Source organism: Dipodomys merriami, unplaced genomic scaffold (assembly GCF_024711535.1).
Source record: "Dipodomys merriami isolate MVZ:Mamm:240054 unplaced genomic scaffold, mDipMer1.0.p SCAF_30, whole genome shotgun sequence".
Taxonomy (NCBI): Eukaryota; Metazoa; Chordata; class Mammalia; order Rodentia; family Heteromyidae; genus Dipodomys; species Dipodomys merriami.
This window is the reverse complement of record NW_027204493.1, coordinates 7091624-7110017: the sequence shown is the minus strand read 5'-3', so window position 1 is coordinate 7110017 and position 18394 is coordinate 7091624. Positions and strand designations below refer to the sequence as shown.

General features: G+C 40.1%; 1 protein-coding gene across 5 annotated transcripts in view; it reads left to right on the top strand.

Annotated features, from left to right (window-relative positions):
* The first annotated feature begins 3332 nt into the window (after positions 1 to 3332).
* The window catches only part of Ttc33 (tetratricopeptide repeat domain 33), a 29586-nt gene continuing 14524 nt past the window's right edge, over positions 3333 to 18394 (top strand). The window contains exons 1-2 of one of the 5 annotated variants that reach the window (XM_070041094.1): positions 3333 to 3566; positions 7995 to 8216. In XM_070041094.1, coding sequence (XP_069897195.1) covers positions 7996 to 8216 — 221 coding nt within the window. In that variant the 5' untranslated portion in view covers positions 3333 to 3566; position 7995. Of the gene's footprint in view, positions 3629 to 4264; positions 4521 to 7994; positions 8217 to 18394 lie in introns of those variants that run through there. The other 4 variants (XM_070041091.1, XM_070041092.1, XM_070041093.1 and 1 more) reach the window with 4 other exon arrangements.

The following is an 18394-nucleotide window of genomic DNA, read 5'->3' as shown; positions in this document are numbered from 1 at the left end:
CTAAAAAGGTGGCATAGACTCAACCACACTCTGTTACTATTGTCCCAGAGGCTGCTGGGAAGTGCATCCTACAAACATGGCCATGGACATCCTCCAAGCCTCTTGTTGAGGACATACATACACTTGCATAGAGGCGTAACAGAGAAGCCCACCAATCATACACATTTGGCTTAATGCATTTTCATTGGTTTTACAGTAAGTGTGGCCATGTGAAAGCATTTCTATTCAGACAAACATGTGCCACTATTATGAGAAGTGACTTACTTTCATTACTTCATGTATATAGTCCTCTGTATTTCTTCTGAGAACTAGCTGACTCAGTTGCTCATTTACTAATTATTAATTGGATTGTTCTTTTGCTGTTTAGTTTTTTCCAACTCTTTATGTATTCTTGATATCAATCCTTTATTGAATGCCTGGTGGATATTTTCTCCCATTCTGTGGATTGTCTTGGTTTTGGTAAAGTTTTTTTCCCCTGCTGTGCTGAACTGTTTTAATTTGATGTAGTTCTGTCATCGGATGCAGGTGCAGGTTAGTGGAGTTCCCTTTTATATTTTTTAGTTTATTATTATTTTTTATTAGTTTATTATTTTTTATTAGTTTATTACTATTTTTTTGGTCTGGTCGTGGGGCCTGAACTCGGCCTGGGCGCTGTCCCTCAACTCTTCAGCTCAAGGCTAGCGCACTACTACATGAGCCACAGCACCACTTCTGGCTTATTTTTCTTTTTGCTTATGTGGTGTTGAGGAATCGAACCCAGGGCCTTGGGCATACAAGGCAAGCACTCTACCACTGAGCCACCTTCCCAGCCCCTGGAGTTCCCTTTTAGAGGTAGGGACTCTTAGGGTCCTTGACTTTGATCTCAGAATGACAATTTCTGGATAAGTCACAATGGTAAGAAAACTTAGCAGAGCTTTATGAATAAGTAAATAGAGCAAACTGGAAGGTAGGCATGCAGACAAACAGGCAGAGAAGAGGAGGTATGTTCTAACAGAGTCTGGGAGCCCTCAAAGGATAGAAACACTAGCCTTCTGACATCAGGGGTATTTTTATGATACACGCAGGTTTTCTGACTTAACAGTATGCAAAGATAGGTTATCTTTGCTCTCAATCACACTTGGTGGTGGTATACTAAATTCTGGCTCTTGTCTACTATTCTGGTTGTTTGTTTGGGGTCTTCCATTACTTTCAGGGAGCATTTCTCTCAAGAAGGGATACATCCTGCCAAGCAAAGTTTAATTCTTGGGGTGAGAAATGCATCTCTCAGGAAGGAATGTATCCTGTTGTCTCTCTTTGAAGCACATACAGTATGCTTCTATGTTTTTAGCTGCCTTGTCCTTGAGCTTCATCAGACCTCATTTTTTCCTAATTGGTCCTGCCTCATAACTGTAAACGTTGATGGCAAGGAGACTGCCACACGGTTGGGCAGAGAAGTTTATTTGGGGTAACTCAACTACCAGCCCACAGGAGATGGAGGCACATCTCGAAGAGGGCCAACTCATGGTGGGACTGAGGTTATATAGGGGATGATGGGGAGGAAAAGTGACCCCAGAGCCTGGGGGAAAATTCCCTCTGCCCCTACTCTGCAGGGACTATTGTGGGCAGGGAGGAAAAAGGAAGAGAAGGGGCCATTTTTTTTCCCAGGCAATAATTTTTGGGGAAACAATTTTGGTTGTCTTTACTGGTGATGGTTATCATGGAGTCTAATGGCACTTTAGTTTAAACAAAGAATTATCCAGTTTCAGTGCTGAGGACGATAAAGTTTAGTCTAAAAAAAATGGATCTTCCTTTGCACAGTATAGCAGTATTATTATATCCTGGATCCAAAAGAGACTCCAAGACACCCAGTTAAAGGCTCTAGGAACTTTATTACCACTGTACGGGGACCGCTTCCTACCACTGGGAAAGTAGGAGAATGGCCTTGAGCTTAGGATAGGATGGGTTTTTATAGGGTTAGGTTACATAGTTACATAAACGAGCCATGTAAGGCAGCTTTGGCACATTTTCATTGGTTATAGCTATATGACCTTCAAATTAATTTGTTCTTTATGGTAAATATCATATGTAATAATTTGCAATAGGCCACCCATAGTGAGACCACTCAGTGGTGGTCTTCAACTGGTGGGCTTAAGGCCCTGTTACTGAGGCAAGCAAGCAAGGTTACAGAAGCAAAACAGCAAAAACATAGCCTTGAGTCACAGGGGCATAGGCAAAACATAATCTTGACTTGATCAGCATGACCAATACTCTCAATGCTATTGACACTGTTACAGAAATTATTTTTATTATAAGCCCCCGACTAATACAGCAACTCGGTGTAGCTGGTGATAAGCCTCAAGGTTGTCAGTAGCTTTCTGCACAGCTGCCAGCTTGGTAAACTTGAGTGAGAGAGAGATGTCCTTTTGCTTTTAAGCAAGGGTGGAGAAGGGACAAAGGGTGGGGTTTTTCTTTACCAAGAGGTGTTTGCCCTTTATCAATATTTTTTTTTTCTGTTTTCTGATTTCACAGTTTTGTTCCCATGGATATTCTTTTCCCAGGGAAAAGGGGGTTCAGAGGAGAGAGTAAATTTCCAATATCAGGAGGGACTGAGGCCAGGCAATAGGAGGAACTTTCTGCCAGTGAATAGCAATCAGATAGTATATTATGAATACATGAATAGTTTTTCAGTTTCTGAAACAGTTGTTCATTTAATTATTTTCAAGAGATAACCAGCTGCTGCTCTCATGCTGTAATTTTCTCTTGTGGGTTCTTAGTTTCCCCACCTCTTTTACTTTTTTTTATTAGTATATATCAATTATATATATATATATATATATGCACTTTGATTAAATTCACATTCCCTCTCCTCCCTTTCTGGGAACGATTTACAAGCGTTGTATTATTCTGTTTTCCTATGTGCCAGCTTTGTTATTAAGTCCCAGGAAAAGCCTATAGGTCAGCTGTTATGCTCTCTGATTAGCCCTCAAATCTTTTCTCAATCCAGATTTTCCTCTGTCCTTTGCTGCACTTGGCTGGCTTTAGCTTTTATGTTAGGTCGCAAAGCCCTTTGTGGGCAGGGTCCTATCTAATCCTTTACCCCTGATCTTGCTTAACTAGGGGACTGTCGGACGTTTACATTTGTTAGGAACGCTGCTCCATGCCCACCAGTCTCGTTTCCCCACTCCTTCACCTAAGGCCCCCCAACATTTCCAGCTACTTCTGGAAAGCGCTCCGAGTCCGGGATGTACTACAAATCCCAGAAGACAACGCGGTGTGTGGGCGCACGGCGGCGGCTGCTGGGCTGTGAGGTCCCGGAGAAGATACAGGCACACCAAAGCCCTTGCTGTCCCGCTTTCCGCTTCTTTGGACAACCCGGGCCTCTCCAGTTGTTCCCATCTATTTCTTGGAAGACCCTGGAGCCAAGGCCAGGGCGCGAAGGGATGGAACAAAGTAGGCGGGAACACGGATGTGACAACTTCCGCTTCCGGTGGCAAAGGGCAAGCGGAATGTAAACACCGGACCACGGACTGGTGTCAGGTAACCGGGGGCTGTGGGTGCGCGGAAGGGAGAAGCGGAAATCGAGCGGGGTGAGTGCATGAATTAGCTGCGGAGGAGCTTCCGCGAAGTCTGGCCGAGCAGGGGGGCCGAGGTTGGTGTCGGGGCCGCGAGCCGCCTCGCGTGGAGGCGGGCGCCCGGCCTCGACCTTTCCCGGGCTGGGGCTGCAGCCCCAGCTTCTTTTCCACGGGTCTCGAGGGGCGCGTCTGGAGGGCCTGGGGGGCCCGTCTGGGGGACCTCGGGGCGAGGGGGGGACCTCGGGGCGGGGGGACCGTCTGGGGGACCCCGGGGTGGGGGGGACCTCGGGGCGGGGGGGGCGTCTGGGGGATCCCAGGGTGGGGAGGACCGTCTGGGGGACCCCGGGGTTGGGGGGACCTCGGGGCGGGGGGGCATCTGGGGGACCCCGGGTTGGGGGGGACCTCGGGGCGGACCGTCTGGGGGACCCCGGGTTGGGGGGACCTCGGGGCGGGGGTCCGTCTGGGGGACCCCGGGTTGGGGGGGACCTCGGGGCGGGGGGCGGGGGCGTCTGGAGGGCCTCTGGGCTGTGTGTGTGTGCGCGTGTGCGCGTGTGCGCGCGTGAAAGGCGTCTGGAGCCCGGGTCTGACCTAGCTCGTCTCAGCCTGCACTGCCTTTGTGAGTTTGTCCTGATGGACGTTCTTCTTATTGTCTGGCAATGAAGGGAAGGGAGCGGATTTCTCTCCCTCTGTCTCTCCCGGTCCGCCCTTCCTTCTCTTCCTCCCTTCTCCCTTCCTCTCCTCTTTTCCTCCTCTACCTTCTCCCCCCCCCACGTGATGATATTTTTTGGGGGGGGAGGGTAAATCCTTTCTTGAAATTTTTTGATCCTAGTCTATATGTTTACCTGGAAGGTTGTGGTTGTCATCTGTGGCCACACAGGATTTTCCTATTGAGACCCAAGTTCTTGGACTTAGTCCAGTATGCAAGACACTTTACTCAGCCACAGTTATGCGCAAGACAGCCATGGCGAGGTAGGATGTCGAGACAGTAATTTTATCAAGCTCTTATTACTGTATGGATGATTGAATGAGAACCGGGATTTAGAATTTAGAATACGACATCGTTGTTGAAAAAAAGTTTTGCCATTTGTTAAATGTAATTCTGTATAAAATAATGTCAAATCTGTTTTTGTCTAAGCTCAACATAGATCCTGAATGACAGTAATTTACTTACATAGTTTCTTTTTCTTTTTCTTTTCTTTTTTCTTTTTTGCCAGTCCTAGGGCTTGAACTCAGGGCCTGAGCTCTGTCCCTGAGCTTCTTTTGCTCAAAGCTAGCATTCTTACCATTTGAGCCACGGTGCCACTTCTGGCTTTTTCTGTTTATGTGGTATTGAGGAATCAAACCCAGGGCTTCATACATGCTAGGCAAGCACTCTGCCACTAAGCCACATTCCCAGCCCTTATATCCATCCTTTCTTATCTTGATGAAAAATGTTGGTATCTTATGCATCTAGCTGTAGGCTTAGAACAGCCTCTTCTGTAAGAAGTTGTAATTATTTGTTGAGGTAATCTTAGAGGAACAATAAATGAATCCTTTTTTATGGGGAGATGGGAGTGCTACAGGCCAGTTGTCATTGACCTAGCTAAGTATTGGCCTGGGACTTCTGACCTCATGATTCTCATGCTTTTCCCTCCTTAGTACCTGGAACGCAGTCCTTACTCTGCTATTTAGTATGCCCTTTGTGTATATGTGGGTTTCTGAGATTCAAACTTGAGGTCTTGCACATACTAGGCAAGTCCTGTACCAATGAGCTCCATTCCCAGTCATGTTTTTCCTGTACTTTGAACAGATGATTACCTCCAATTGTTCTGATTAATGTGAAGCTTAGGGTATGAAATTCGTAACCATGTTTTATTTCCCATCTCTCAGGTAATATTGACTCCATTTAATGTCGGCAAGGAATGTATTTTTTTAAAATTTATTGTGAAAATACCATACAAAGGGGTTGCAACTATATGGGCAAGATAAAAGGAATGTATTCTTGACTCTTCCCAAGGCTACAGTTGTCTTTCTTGTGATATCAGGCCTTCATACCCTTATGCTTCCATTCTTTCATGATCTGTTACAGTTTCCAGTTTCAAGAAATGTGGGCGAGAATGATGTAAGCATGAAGCAACAGGCCTTGCAGGCTTTTTTCATACATGACTGAGACAGGCACTGGGGGCCTTAGCTTATACCTGTTTTCAACAGTTACAGTTGGTTTTATCTGGAAGATGGGGAGGATAGTGGGAATCTGAATGACCTATTAAATAAAAATAATACATTTGGTCTTTCTTTTTCCTTTCATACACACCTTATCTCCTGTTACTAATAACCAGCAAAGTCAATAATTGTTTATATTTTTCATTCTTTCGAGTCTTACCATATAACCCAGTTTAGTGCGGAACTTGCTCTGTAGATCGTATGTGGCCTCACACTCAGGATCAGTTTCATGTGGACATATTTCACCATATTTGAACTTTGACAGTTTTTTCTTTGTGAATGCATCAGATTTCTTTTAGTATTAGAGTTTTGCTTTGGTATCACACATTGCTAGTAAAGAAATACAGCTTCGTTTTGAAACTTGAATCCAGAAAATTGTAATCATAATTCTTTTTACCTATAGAGACAATCATAAATATAAGGACACTTTTTAATCTTTCTTATCCTGCTAATGCCTTCTCCCTGTTTGACCTCTCTCTGTCTCTGGACTTGTTTTCCTTAGTATACTGGTTTTTAGCCATTTCTTGGTTCTTGCCTTAGGATAGAGAAGTCATTTTCTAACAGAAGAAATTTGTTCTCTGTATTGAGTCTATGTAGAAAGTTTTCATCATTTAAATTTCTTAGTGTAGTTTATATTGGTTCTTCAAATTTTTCTCAAAATTTTTACTTCTTTGGGAAGTATGTGGTTGACCTATACAGTACATTTTTTATTGTGAGTTATTGGTTTTATCAGATTTATTAAGAATTTAGATCCCTGATCCATAATTTTTATACCTCTAGATTTTTGCCATTATCTTGAGCTTTGACAAGCCAATTTCAGCATTCCTCAACTTTTGTTGCTCCTCTTTTTTTTTTTTTTTTGTCAATTATGGGGCTTGAACTCAGGGCCTGGGTGCTGTCTCTGAGCTTTTTTGCTTACGGCTAACATTCTACCACTTGAGCCACAGGGCCACTTCCGGTTTTCTGGTGGTTGATTGGAAATAAGAGCCTTAGGGACTTTCCTGCCTACTCTGACTTTGAATTAGGATCCTCACACCTCAGCCTCCTGAGTAGCTAGGAGGCAGGCACCATCATCTCCTGGCTTGTTCCTCTTTCTTTACATGATTACGTACACTTTATTTCATCTATATTTCAGTGATAAGGACTTTGATATCTGCTAGGATTTATTCTCTATTTCATTTGTTTTTCCCAGTGCTCTAGCTTGTCAGTTGATCATGTCTTTGGGATTACAGATTCCTTTAAGAATGGAATGAAGAGGTAGACACTCTGATCCAGAACGCACATAGTATTTAAAATATTTACTCACTAGAGATTCCTAAGTATCTTGATGCCCAGCTGTGCAACTAATATATTGTTGAATTTTTCAGATCTTTCCCTAATTAAATATTTGTTAAATACTTTCAGCATTTATTTAGTCTATCTTTTCTCATCCCTTATATTTGTATATCATTGTAGATTCACAAAACAATTTAACATCTGTTATTTTTAAAAATTTACCCGATAAGCCTGCCAAATGATTTAGCAATTTTTCTTTTCTTTCTTTTTGTGCCAGTACTAGGGCTTGAGCTTGGGGCATGACATTGTCATGAAAAAAGAAATGAACAATGAAAAGAACAATGAATCCTATGTATTGACATCTGTCTTCATCAGTTAGCCTTTCAGAACAATTTTATTTCACATTTTTCCCTGCATTCCTCACCCCTGTTTATTCTTGACACATAATTTCATGTGAAATATTTTTATAAGCTGAAGGTTTTCTAAGGTAATAACATGTATTTTTTGAAAGATATGGTTTCCTTTTATAAACATACTTAGGCTACACCTCCACTTCCAGCTTTTTTTGGTTAATTAGAAATAAGAATATCAAATTTGTCTGCCTGAACTGACTTTGAACCCCATCTCAGATCTCAGCCTGTGAGTAGCTTAGATTATAGGCCTGAGTCTTTGGCTTCTGGTCCCATATTTCTTATAAACTGGCAGAAGTTGAATCTGATTCAGAATTAGTCTTTGCAAGAATGCTCAAAGGGTGGCATACTGTTTTCATTAGGGAGTACAATGATGTAACATCCAGTCATCTTTCTTTGTGACTTTTAGCAGTTCTTAATTATTGCCTAGGTCCACTTATTAAAAATGGTGTCAATTTCATCTTTTTATCTTTTATTTATTTTATCTTTTATTGGCCACATTTGAATATTAAAGCTGTTTGTTTTGTGTGTGTGTGTGTGATTTTTTTCCCCCCAGAATGGCTTCCTTTGGGTGGAAGAGGAAGATTGGTGAGAAGGTGTCGAAGGCCACATCCCAGCAGTTTGAAGCTGAGGCTGCTGATGAGAAGGATGGGGTTGAGAATGATGAAGGGAATTGGCTTCATGCCACTAAACGTAGGAGAGAAATTCTCCAGGAAGACTGTGCTGAGAAAAGTAAGCAGCTGAAGGAAGAAGGAGCCAACTTGGCAGAAAGTAAAAGGTATGTTTTAAGAATGTTCTTGTGGAGAATAGTTCACATTACGTGCATCACTGTCAGTAATGGGATGGAGCTTTGAATTCAGTAAATTCATGTATGAAAAATCTGGTAGAAGTGCTGAAATAATAGGAAGTAGTATGTTTAGAGTCACCTGAAAATTCCATTTTCAGGGAAAAATGAAAGTTGTTAAATAGTTGTATGATACTTACAATGTTTGCTCTCCTCTCATTTTTGTTGAGTCTAGCAGGACAAATGCTAAGTGAAATACAGTCCAACTTACTGCTTAACAGAAGGTGGTCTAAACTCTGGAAGCTTTGTGGTATTATGTTAAATAGGCATTCCCTGAAGTATCAGAGCTAGACAATAAAAAATAGGTTTTAGTTATCCTTTGTTACTTATTACTACTACTTCTTTTTCTTCCTTTTTTATTGGCATACATTAATAGTACAGAGGGATTTTATTGTGATAATTCTGTAGATGCTTACAGTGTACATTGAACATGCTCTCTCTATTATATTTTTTCTCCTTGCTCCCTTTTTCGATCTCCACCTTCTTTCTTCTTTGACAGAGTTTTCCCCAGTGTGGTCCACACTATTCTTAAACTCTTAATCTTCTCATTTCACTTTTACTAGTACAGGGATTGCAGTTGTATATCACCCTACCTGGCTGCCATTTAATTCTTGCGTATTTGAGTAAATATGACATGATGCATAGGAATTTTCCAGTAGCTTCATTTTTTTCTTAGCCCTTCCCTAGCTAAGTTCTTATGCTTGTGTTATATGTAACTGTTTCTTTTTCCTCTCTATTTCTTACTCTTGAATTTCTTTTCCTCTTCCTCTGCTTAGATATTTTATTGGGAGTGAAATTCATTCTCTTGAAAGTCAGTTGGGGAAGAGTCAAGTTGTTTAGCAGATTTTGTGCAGAAAATAGAATTATTATAGAGATGCAAATAAAAGTGGATCATTATCTCATACTACAGAAAAGATGAAGTAACTAAAAAGCAAAATTAAAAAAAAAAAGATGGGCCTGAGAGAGAAAAAAATCCATAGGTACAGGGTCCTGGAGGCTCATGCCTGTAATCCTAGCTACTCTGGAGGCTGAGATCTGAGAATCAAAAGCCAGTCTGTTTGATGTCTGTTAAGGTCCAGATTTTTATAAAAATCCTTTTTATTTTTTGGTGCTGTGGATTAATTCTTATAGCATTTGTGTTTGGAGAAGAAAATATACTAGGAAAAAGAGACTTGACAATGTGAAGGCTATTGATACATTTGCACTGAATGTATGATTTTTAAAAAGCACAATCTTACCAGCAGGAATACTATCTGTATTTTATATTTTGGTGCTGGAGTTTGGATCCAGGGCCTCTTTTATGCCAATTATGTTTACTACCACTGACCCATACTCCAGCTCCAGGTTCAGAGTAGGCCCTTTGTTGAGATAGAATACTGTTCTGATCATCCAGAGATGATCAGGCCTAACTCTTTGCTGTCTGGCTACCTGTGTGATATTGAAGAGTCTGAGGAGTTAAAAGAATACAGAGTAGTACTAAGGAAGATACATTCTTTATTTTCTTGAATTGGTAAGAATGGTTGCAAGGTTTTTTTCTTACTTTTTTCATAAAGGAGTCAAAAATCAAGGAACTAACATACCAATTTCTATGTCTCATGTTACTCATAATATTTTAATAGAAGACAAACAATGAACTGTACTATATTAGCATCTTAAATTGGGAAGGTAGGGATAGAAAATAAATAGCAATCATGACCAAGTAACATCTTAATTCAGATTGAATTGTCATTTCTAGTCCTATATGCAAAGATTTTTCTCTTGCAGAACTTTGCAAACTATTCTGTCTAGAAGAAACTCAATTATGAAATTTTCACATTTATCAAATCATTTCAGAATATCCATTACTCTACAGATTCCTGTAAATTCCTGTTATACATCCATTAACTTTACCGTTTTTGTCTTCTCTTTAGACCATACTAGGATGGAGATGGGAAAAGCTATTAGGTTACTGTCATTGGTTCTTTCTGAATATCCTGTGGTAGAGAATAATGAACTTTGTACATGAGCAAAATAACTTTTTTTTTTTGGTCCGATCGTGGGACCTGAACTCTGGGCCTGGGCGCTATCCCTCAGCTCTTCAGTTCAAGGCTAGCACTGTACCACTTGAGCCACAGCGCCACTTCCGGCTTTTTTTTTTCTGCTTATGTGGTGCTGAGGAATCGAACCCAGGGCTTCAGGCATGCAAGGCAAGCACTCTACCACTGAGCCACCTTCCCAGCCCAGCAAAATAACTTTCTGCATGTTAGAACATGTAATCTTTTCACTAAAATCAGCTAGACCAGATGTTTTGTTTTGAATGATGAGTGCTGTGAAATAATCAAGTTTTTGCTTTCTAGCATTTGTTTCAGACTAATATTTACACAGCTTTGGGAAATAAGCAGAATTAAAGAATCTAGTAGAGGCCCTGGGTTCGATTCCTCAGTACCACATAAGCAAAAAGATAAAAGCCAGAAGTGGCACTGTGGCTCAAGTGGTAGAGCGCTAGCCTTGATCTGAAGAGCTGAGGGACAGCGCCCAGGCCCAGAGTTCAGGCCCACGACTGGCCCCCCCCCCAAAAAAAAAATCCAGAATTTCAGTAGTTTGGTTACTCTAAGCCAATAAAATTAGAAATGATAGTTAAAAATACCTAGAAGTAATTAGACTTTATTGAAAGTAATGTAAGGAGAAATAGCAAGTCAAAAACAAGAAAACTCAGTACCTGCCCAAGTAATCAACTATTTTTTATCATTTAAAATGTTTTATTTTTCTTTAAAATGGTTTAAGGTTTGGTTTTAATCAGGTTGCACACCTCTAATCAGTCTGACATGTCAGACTGGCTCCTGCTAGCAATATTTCACTAAGTCTAAAACAACAACAAAAAGTTTTAATTTTGAAAGATAAAAATTCCAGTACTGTGGGTATTTACCCAAGTGATCACAAACAAGGCCATACTAAAGCTACCAGCACAACTTTGTTAATCACAGCATTATTCACCATAGCTAAGATATGGATTCAATCCAGATGCCCCTTAGTAGATTATATATATATTGGAATTCCATGCCTTCATCAGAAAGAATGACACCACCCCATTTGTTAGGAAATGGAAAGGCTTGGAAAAAATTATATTAAGTGAAGTAAGCCAGGCCTAAAGAAACATAGGTCCCATGGTTTCCCTTATCTACAATAACTAGTATAAGTTGAGGACAAGCAGAAAAGGTCAAAAGCTATGTGCATATGACCATATAAGATGATGCTAAGAGAAATGAACCCCAAGATAGGGACACAAAAGGTTTTATCTTTGTTGCTGTTGTTTTTAACGTACTTATAATGTACTATGTGATTTTTCTTTTTGGTTTCTTTTGTATATTCTTCCCCCGTGGTATAACCCATGTTTTCACTATAGTTGATTCCCGTGCCCTATATCATGTTTATACATTTTTCTGATATGGGAAGGGAAAGGGAAATAACAAAATGCTGAAATAAGAATACAGGTTGACCCATTGTAACAATGACATGTACAAGATACTATGTTGGAAATGAACTTTACAACTTGGGGCGGGGAGGGAGGTATGGGAGGAATTGGGGAGATGGGGAGGGAAGGGATGGTAGGGGAAAAACAAAGGAGGGGATAACAATGCTTGATAGGAAATGTACTCATTACCTTACTCATGTAACTAACCCTTCTATACAGTATCTTTACAATAAAAAGTTAAAAAAAAGAAATTCCAGTGGAGAGGATGGAAAGGGATGGGAAGGGGAAACAAAGGAGGAGGCTACAATGCTTGATTGTACTCATTATCTTGCCCATGTAATTGTAACTCCTCTGTACAGTATTTTCACAATAGAAAAATAGGAAATCTAAGCATAAAAAAAAGAAATTCCAGTTCTGAAAACATTAGTTTGAAATTTAAAACAAAATAAGGGTTTCATGTTGGTAGTACACCCCTCTCACACAGAACCAGAAATGTAATTCTCCTTACACAGGTACTGACACTGATGGACATAGTCAATAAAATTTAGAGCATGTCATTTACAGTTTTTTTTTTGATGGTATTGATCATAGAATCTAATAGTCTTTATCTACACTTAGAAGGTATGATGTTCTGATCTTGAGGCCATATTAAGTATCTATCATCATGTTCAAAAATAAAAGAATTGAAATCAGCTATATTTAAACTCTTGTGATCTTTACCTTTAGCCTTTTTTGATTTTGCCGACACAATTCTTTCTTTTATTTTTTAATTTTTGGTCTGTTGGGGTGCCTGAACTCTTAGCCTGGGTGCTGTCCCTCAGCTCTTCAGCTCAAGGCTAACGTGCTACCACTTGAGCCACAGTGCCACTTCTGACTTTTTCAAGCTTATGTGGTGCTCAGGAATCAAACCCAGGGCCTCATGCATGCAAGGCAAGCACTCTACCATGGAGCCACCTTCCCAGCCTGTCAACACAATGTTCTTATACAACTTTGTGTTGTGATTGTGTCTGGAGTGTTCTTTTCTTCTGTTTTTGGATAGCTGCCTTCCTGTTCTCCAGATTTCTGTTTCTGGTATGTTGTCAGTAAGCTCTAGTCTGACTAGCATACTTGTAACCCTACTTTCTGTCATATCAGCTTCTTTTTTGGGGGGTGGTCTGGTCGTGGGGCCTGAACTCTGGGCCTGGGCACTGTCCCTCAGCTCTTCAGCTCAAGGCTAGCGCTCTACCACTTGAGCCTCAGCGCCACTTCCGGCTTTTTTCTTTTTGCTTATGTGGTGCTTAGGAATCGAACCCAGGGCCTCAGGCATGCAAGGCAAGCGCTCTACCACTGAGCCACCTTCCCAGCCCCTCATATCAGCTTTTTTCTTTTCTTCCTTTTTTTTGGAACTTGAACTCAGTGTGTCAGGCTTTTCCATATCTTTTTGTGCTCAAGGCTGAAGCTTTACTACTTGGGCCATACTTCCACTTCAGCTTTTTATTCATTAATTGGAAATATGAGTTGCATAGACTTTTCTGCCCAGGCCGACTTCAACCAAAGATCCTCAGATCTCAGCCTCCTGAGTTGCTAGGATTGCAGGCTCGAATCCACAGGTACTTGGCTTCCTTTTGGGATGTTTTTTGTTTTTGAAATTGATCATGGGGCTTAAACTCAGGTCTAAGCCCTGCCCCTGAGCGTTTCACTCAAGGTTAGAGTTCTACCCGTTTGAGCCACAGCACCACTTCTTGTTTTCTTGTAGTTAATTGGAAATTAATGGAATTTCCTCCTCTGGCTGGTTTCGAACTGTGATCCTCAGATCTCAGCCTCCTGAGTAGTTAGGATTACGGGTGAGCCACTGGTGCCTAGCCCTTTTTGGATTTTTTTCCCCAGTCCTGGGGCTTGAAGTCAGGGGCTGGGACTGTCCCTGAGCTTCTTTGCTCAAGGCTAACACCCTACCACTTGAGCCACAGTGCCTCTTTTGGCTTTTTCTGTTTATTTGGTGCTGAGGAATTGAACTTCATGCATGCTAGGCAAGCACTCTACCACTAAGCCATCCTTCCCAGCCCTGCTTTTTGGATTTTTGAGACAAAGTTATGATATGTAATTCAGGCAGACTTTCAACTTGTGTTCTTCCTGCTTCAGCCTGCCATGTATTGGGATTATTGCATAGCATGTCCAGTTTATTTTACTATAGTCTTTCTCCTTTTTTGAAATTCCTTTATATATTTATTTAGCTACTTATGTTATTTGTTTCTCTCCTCTAGACTGTAAGATCTGGAACAGTAAGAACTTTCTCTGATGTGCTGTACTGAATATTCAGCTCTTGAATAATATGTAGTATTTACTAGGCCCTCAATAAATGCTTGTCTATAAAACTATTATGTTGGTTTATTGTGGGGAGCTATTTTATAACAGGTTTTCATGAGCTAACTGCTGTTGACTACATTATATCTATAAAACATACATTTTAAAAATCCAAATTAGAATATTACTATTCAGAGAATATATTTTATACCCTAACTACAAAAGGCTTTTGGAAACAGAAATTTTCAACTCCTTTCATTCTCTCTTGCCATGAAAATATAGTACTTGACATCCCCTGTTTTCACTGTATTTGATGTTAGTGCCCTGCTTCTTGTATATACATTTTTCTAATTTGGGGAGGGGAAGGGAAAATTTTTAAAAATGCTGAAATAAGGATACAGCTTTACCCATTGTAACAATGAGATGTACACGACTCTATGTTGAAAACAAACTTTACAACTTGGAGGTGGGGAGGGAGAAGTTGGGGAGGTGAGGAGAGAAGGGATGGTAGGGGATAAACAAAGGAGGTATAATGCTCATTAGGAAATGTACTCATTGCCTTACTCATGTAACTGTAACCTGTCTGTACACTATTTTTACAATTAAAAAAAAAAAAAAGAAAATATAGTACTTGAAAGTAACTTCTCTATTCTGTGTCTCATTCCTTTTCCCATAACCTATGTTTTCCCTATCTTCCAAGTTGTTTTATGTAACAAGGTTTTATGGAAAATAAATCTCGGGCTGGGAAGTTGGCTCAGTGGTAGAGCACTTGCCTTGCATGCCTGAGGCCCTGGGTTCGATTCCTCAGTACCACATAAGCAAAAAGAAAAAAGCCAGAAGTGGTGCTGAGGCTCAAGTGGTAGAGCGCTAGCCTTGAGCTGAAGAGCTGAGGGACAGTGCCCAGGCCCAGAGTTCAGGCCCCACGACTGGCCCCCCCCCCAAAAAAAAAAAAGAAGAAGAAGAAAATAAATCCCATATTTAGAGGTTGTAAAATACTTATTTGGTGTGGCAAAAAAGCTTTGGGGCTTGTAGCTAGATCTTTGTTCTTTAATCTTTAGTTTAGCTCTGTTTATTAGTTTTATAATATTAGGCAAGTTACTCATTCTGCATATTGTTCCTTTTCTGTGTGATATACTTACTTCATAATGTTGTGCTGATGAAATGAACCTTCCATATATAATGTACTTGAATGCTAGATATAAAGCTTGATGGACATTAGGCCATGCATCTGTAGGGGAACTATCCTAAGTCCAGCAACATGACTGGTGGTGTAAGCTGAACAGTTCCCAAGTCAAACACTGCAGAGGGATATTCAGGTTTCAGCCTTGTTTAGTGGTTACCAGGCATATTCACTGGAGCTACTGGAGGAGTTATGCTTTAGTAGAATGATCATAGTATCTTTCAAATGAAGATTACTCTTGACCTGCCCTAGCAACTTGTTTTGATCCAGGCATGGTTGTGCCTTCCTGTAATCCCAGCATTTGCCATTTGGAAGCTATCCTAGCATATAAAGCAAAACCACCAAATTACTAAGTAGGCCAAGAAGTTGGAAGCTGTAGGCCATCAACAACAGGAGAAAACTAGAAGCAGACTCAAAATAGCATAGGTAATAGAAGTAGTGGACAAAGAGGTTAAAACACTTATATAGCTTTGTTTAAATATTTAAAGGGAAACATGAACTTAACGAGAAGTGAACTGGATACTACAGAAAAAAAAATCAATGGAATAGCTAGAAATGAAAAAAAAATACCTGGAATGAGTTGGTTTAGCAGCTACGCTAGTGGGTCTTTATAAATCCAGACACTGAGACTGAATTAAACATGCAAAGCTTTTATTTAGGGGACCTTGTAAGCAAGAAAATAGAATGAAACTAGGAATTTTGGGAGAGCCAGATGTCAAGGGAACCAGTAATTAATAGAGCCTTCTGATCAGTCTTCACAAAATGGAGAAGCAGGCCATATGCTTAGGAATCTCACAGAGTACTCTTTGCCAGTGTTAACATTTGTCATACCATGTCACTCAGCCTGAGAAAGGATCTTGCTGTACTTGTAACTGGTACAGGTAACAGTGAATGAGCCGAATGGCAGTCAGAGTAGCAGGGGCAGAGCTCCTGGCAGAACCAGGAGTTCCAGTGGCACTTGAGGGCCAGTTGGCCATCCACAGGAAGCTGCTCTTGTCCTCCCTGACCTGCTCATTTGTCTGCTTTAACCCACCACTCTTTCATGCAGTTCCTCAGCTCTCTCCAGTCTTCATCCAGCAAGAGCACCAGCATGAATTCACAAATCTTAAGTTTGAGTCTAACCTCCACAACAGCCCCTAGGAAACTTTTGTTTTAATGCTGAAAGTGTTTTGGTAATTGTAAATGTTTGCAAGGATTAAGTGCACAGACAGTGAACTAGCTTTGAGATGGTAACAATTTTTGGAGTGATAGAAAAGGATGTGTCTGAATAAAACATTGAGAGAAATTGATAAAGAAGAGAATAGTTTCTTTTCACTTTTTTTGTAGTTTTGTGTTCTGCTTTTTAAATTTATTTTTTCAGATAGTGTTTTCTCTGTGTGACCCAGGCTGTTCTTTAACTCATAGGTAGCCCATTAGGTAGCCTATTGACCTTGAACTCACTATACAGCCCAGGCGTACCTTGAATTTGGATCCTTGGAACTCTACCTCCCTAGTGCTGAGATTACAGATTAGCACCACTGTACCCAGCCTCTGTTTTTTTTTTTCATTTTTCTTTTTTTAAACTCTTAATATTTATTATCTAACTTGAAAGATAACTCTAATTTGCCATGATCCAGGTGTGTCAATGTTATCCCTCTTCCAAAAGAGGTCAGCACTTCTGCACCAGAATCTTCTTCAGCCTAGTTTACAGTAACACATAACTCAGATTTATTTTGCCATTTAGCTATTTTACTTTTGCAGTTTTATTATGTAAGATTTATGAATTAAAAGACTGGCTCACTTCCCATCTGAACCTTAAGTAATTTGGTGCTTTTTAAAGGTGAAGATAGTTAATCTAGTGGTTGAGAGTAAATTTTGGATTCACTTTATCTGCATTCAAGTCCTACTTTATAATTTCTGTGTGTATAAACCTTGAGTTATTAATTTCTGTCACTTTTAGTTTCTCATATGTAAAATGGTGATACATTTTTTATAAAATATTGGAAGATTAAAGAGTAGGCCCAGGTAAAAGTATAACATGCCTCCTAGTACCTAGTAAGCACCAAGTAAATATACTGTGGACTTTAGGGTATCATATGTTATTGCAATATTTCATGCGGTATTGTTTTGTTTAAATATGTTTCTAAAATTATATCTGACTAGAATATAACTCCACAAGAGTAACAGTGTAGGTCCCAATATTCTTAAATCAGTGTGTATCTTTAACCACTAGGTGGTGATACTTGATTGTCTAAATATAAAGGCTCTAATTTTCTCTATTAGAATGTATGTGTACACAAGTATAACTAGACTTGACCTGTTTAATTAAGTTCTAAAGGGCTGGGGTTAAGGCCTTGTGGAGCAGACTCCAACTGGTGAAGGAACAGGGTACTAGTAAAAGCCTGCACATGAATTGTTTTTCCTTATTTCCCAATAATGGACTGTTTCATAAGTTTCACAAAGTGTGTGATCATATGTGTGTGTTTGTGCAGCTTTTGCTAGTTTAACTTGGTGTTGTATTTATTCTCCTTATTCCTCTTTTCTCCTCATTCTTGATTCCCTGGGGATCCTACCACTAGCACACAGATGGCTAGCAGGCATTGGCCTCAGGCTCTGTTTTATATATCACCCAAAATACAAATCATTCGTAATTTTTTTCTTTGGCTTTTCTTCCTGTCCAGTTCACCTTCAGTTAACTTTACCTTTTTCACATATTCTAAATCTTTTTTCACCTCGGTTTTCACTGTTTATTTTCTTAATCTATGGTAATCTGTTATCGTCTTGTAACTGTTGTTTCCTATGCACATTTTTATAATTCTTAGGATCCATTTTCCTCCTCTGGCCTTAATTAATCTTCTAAAGTGTAAATGAATTAATCTCTCAGTTGTTTAAAAAAATTGGGTTTTCCCCACACACTTACATTAAATCTACATCTGTAACTATGGCCTATTAGATTTTCTGTGATCATAACTTTGATTCACTCCTCTGACCTCTTCCTTCTCTTCCTTCTTATTGTAGCCTTATAGATTGTTTCCTTGCTTTAGAGAATGGAATGCTTGATCCTGCCTTGGGCTCTTCCATTGTTGAGAATGGACATTCTCCAGATTTTAGATGACCACCCTTTGTTGTTTTGTAAGTCTCAGCTCAGGTTCCTTTCTAGAGCAGTCTTTTCCTGATCGTTGTTCTGAGTCATTACATTGGTCATTACCATCACATCTTTCC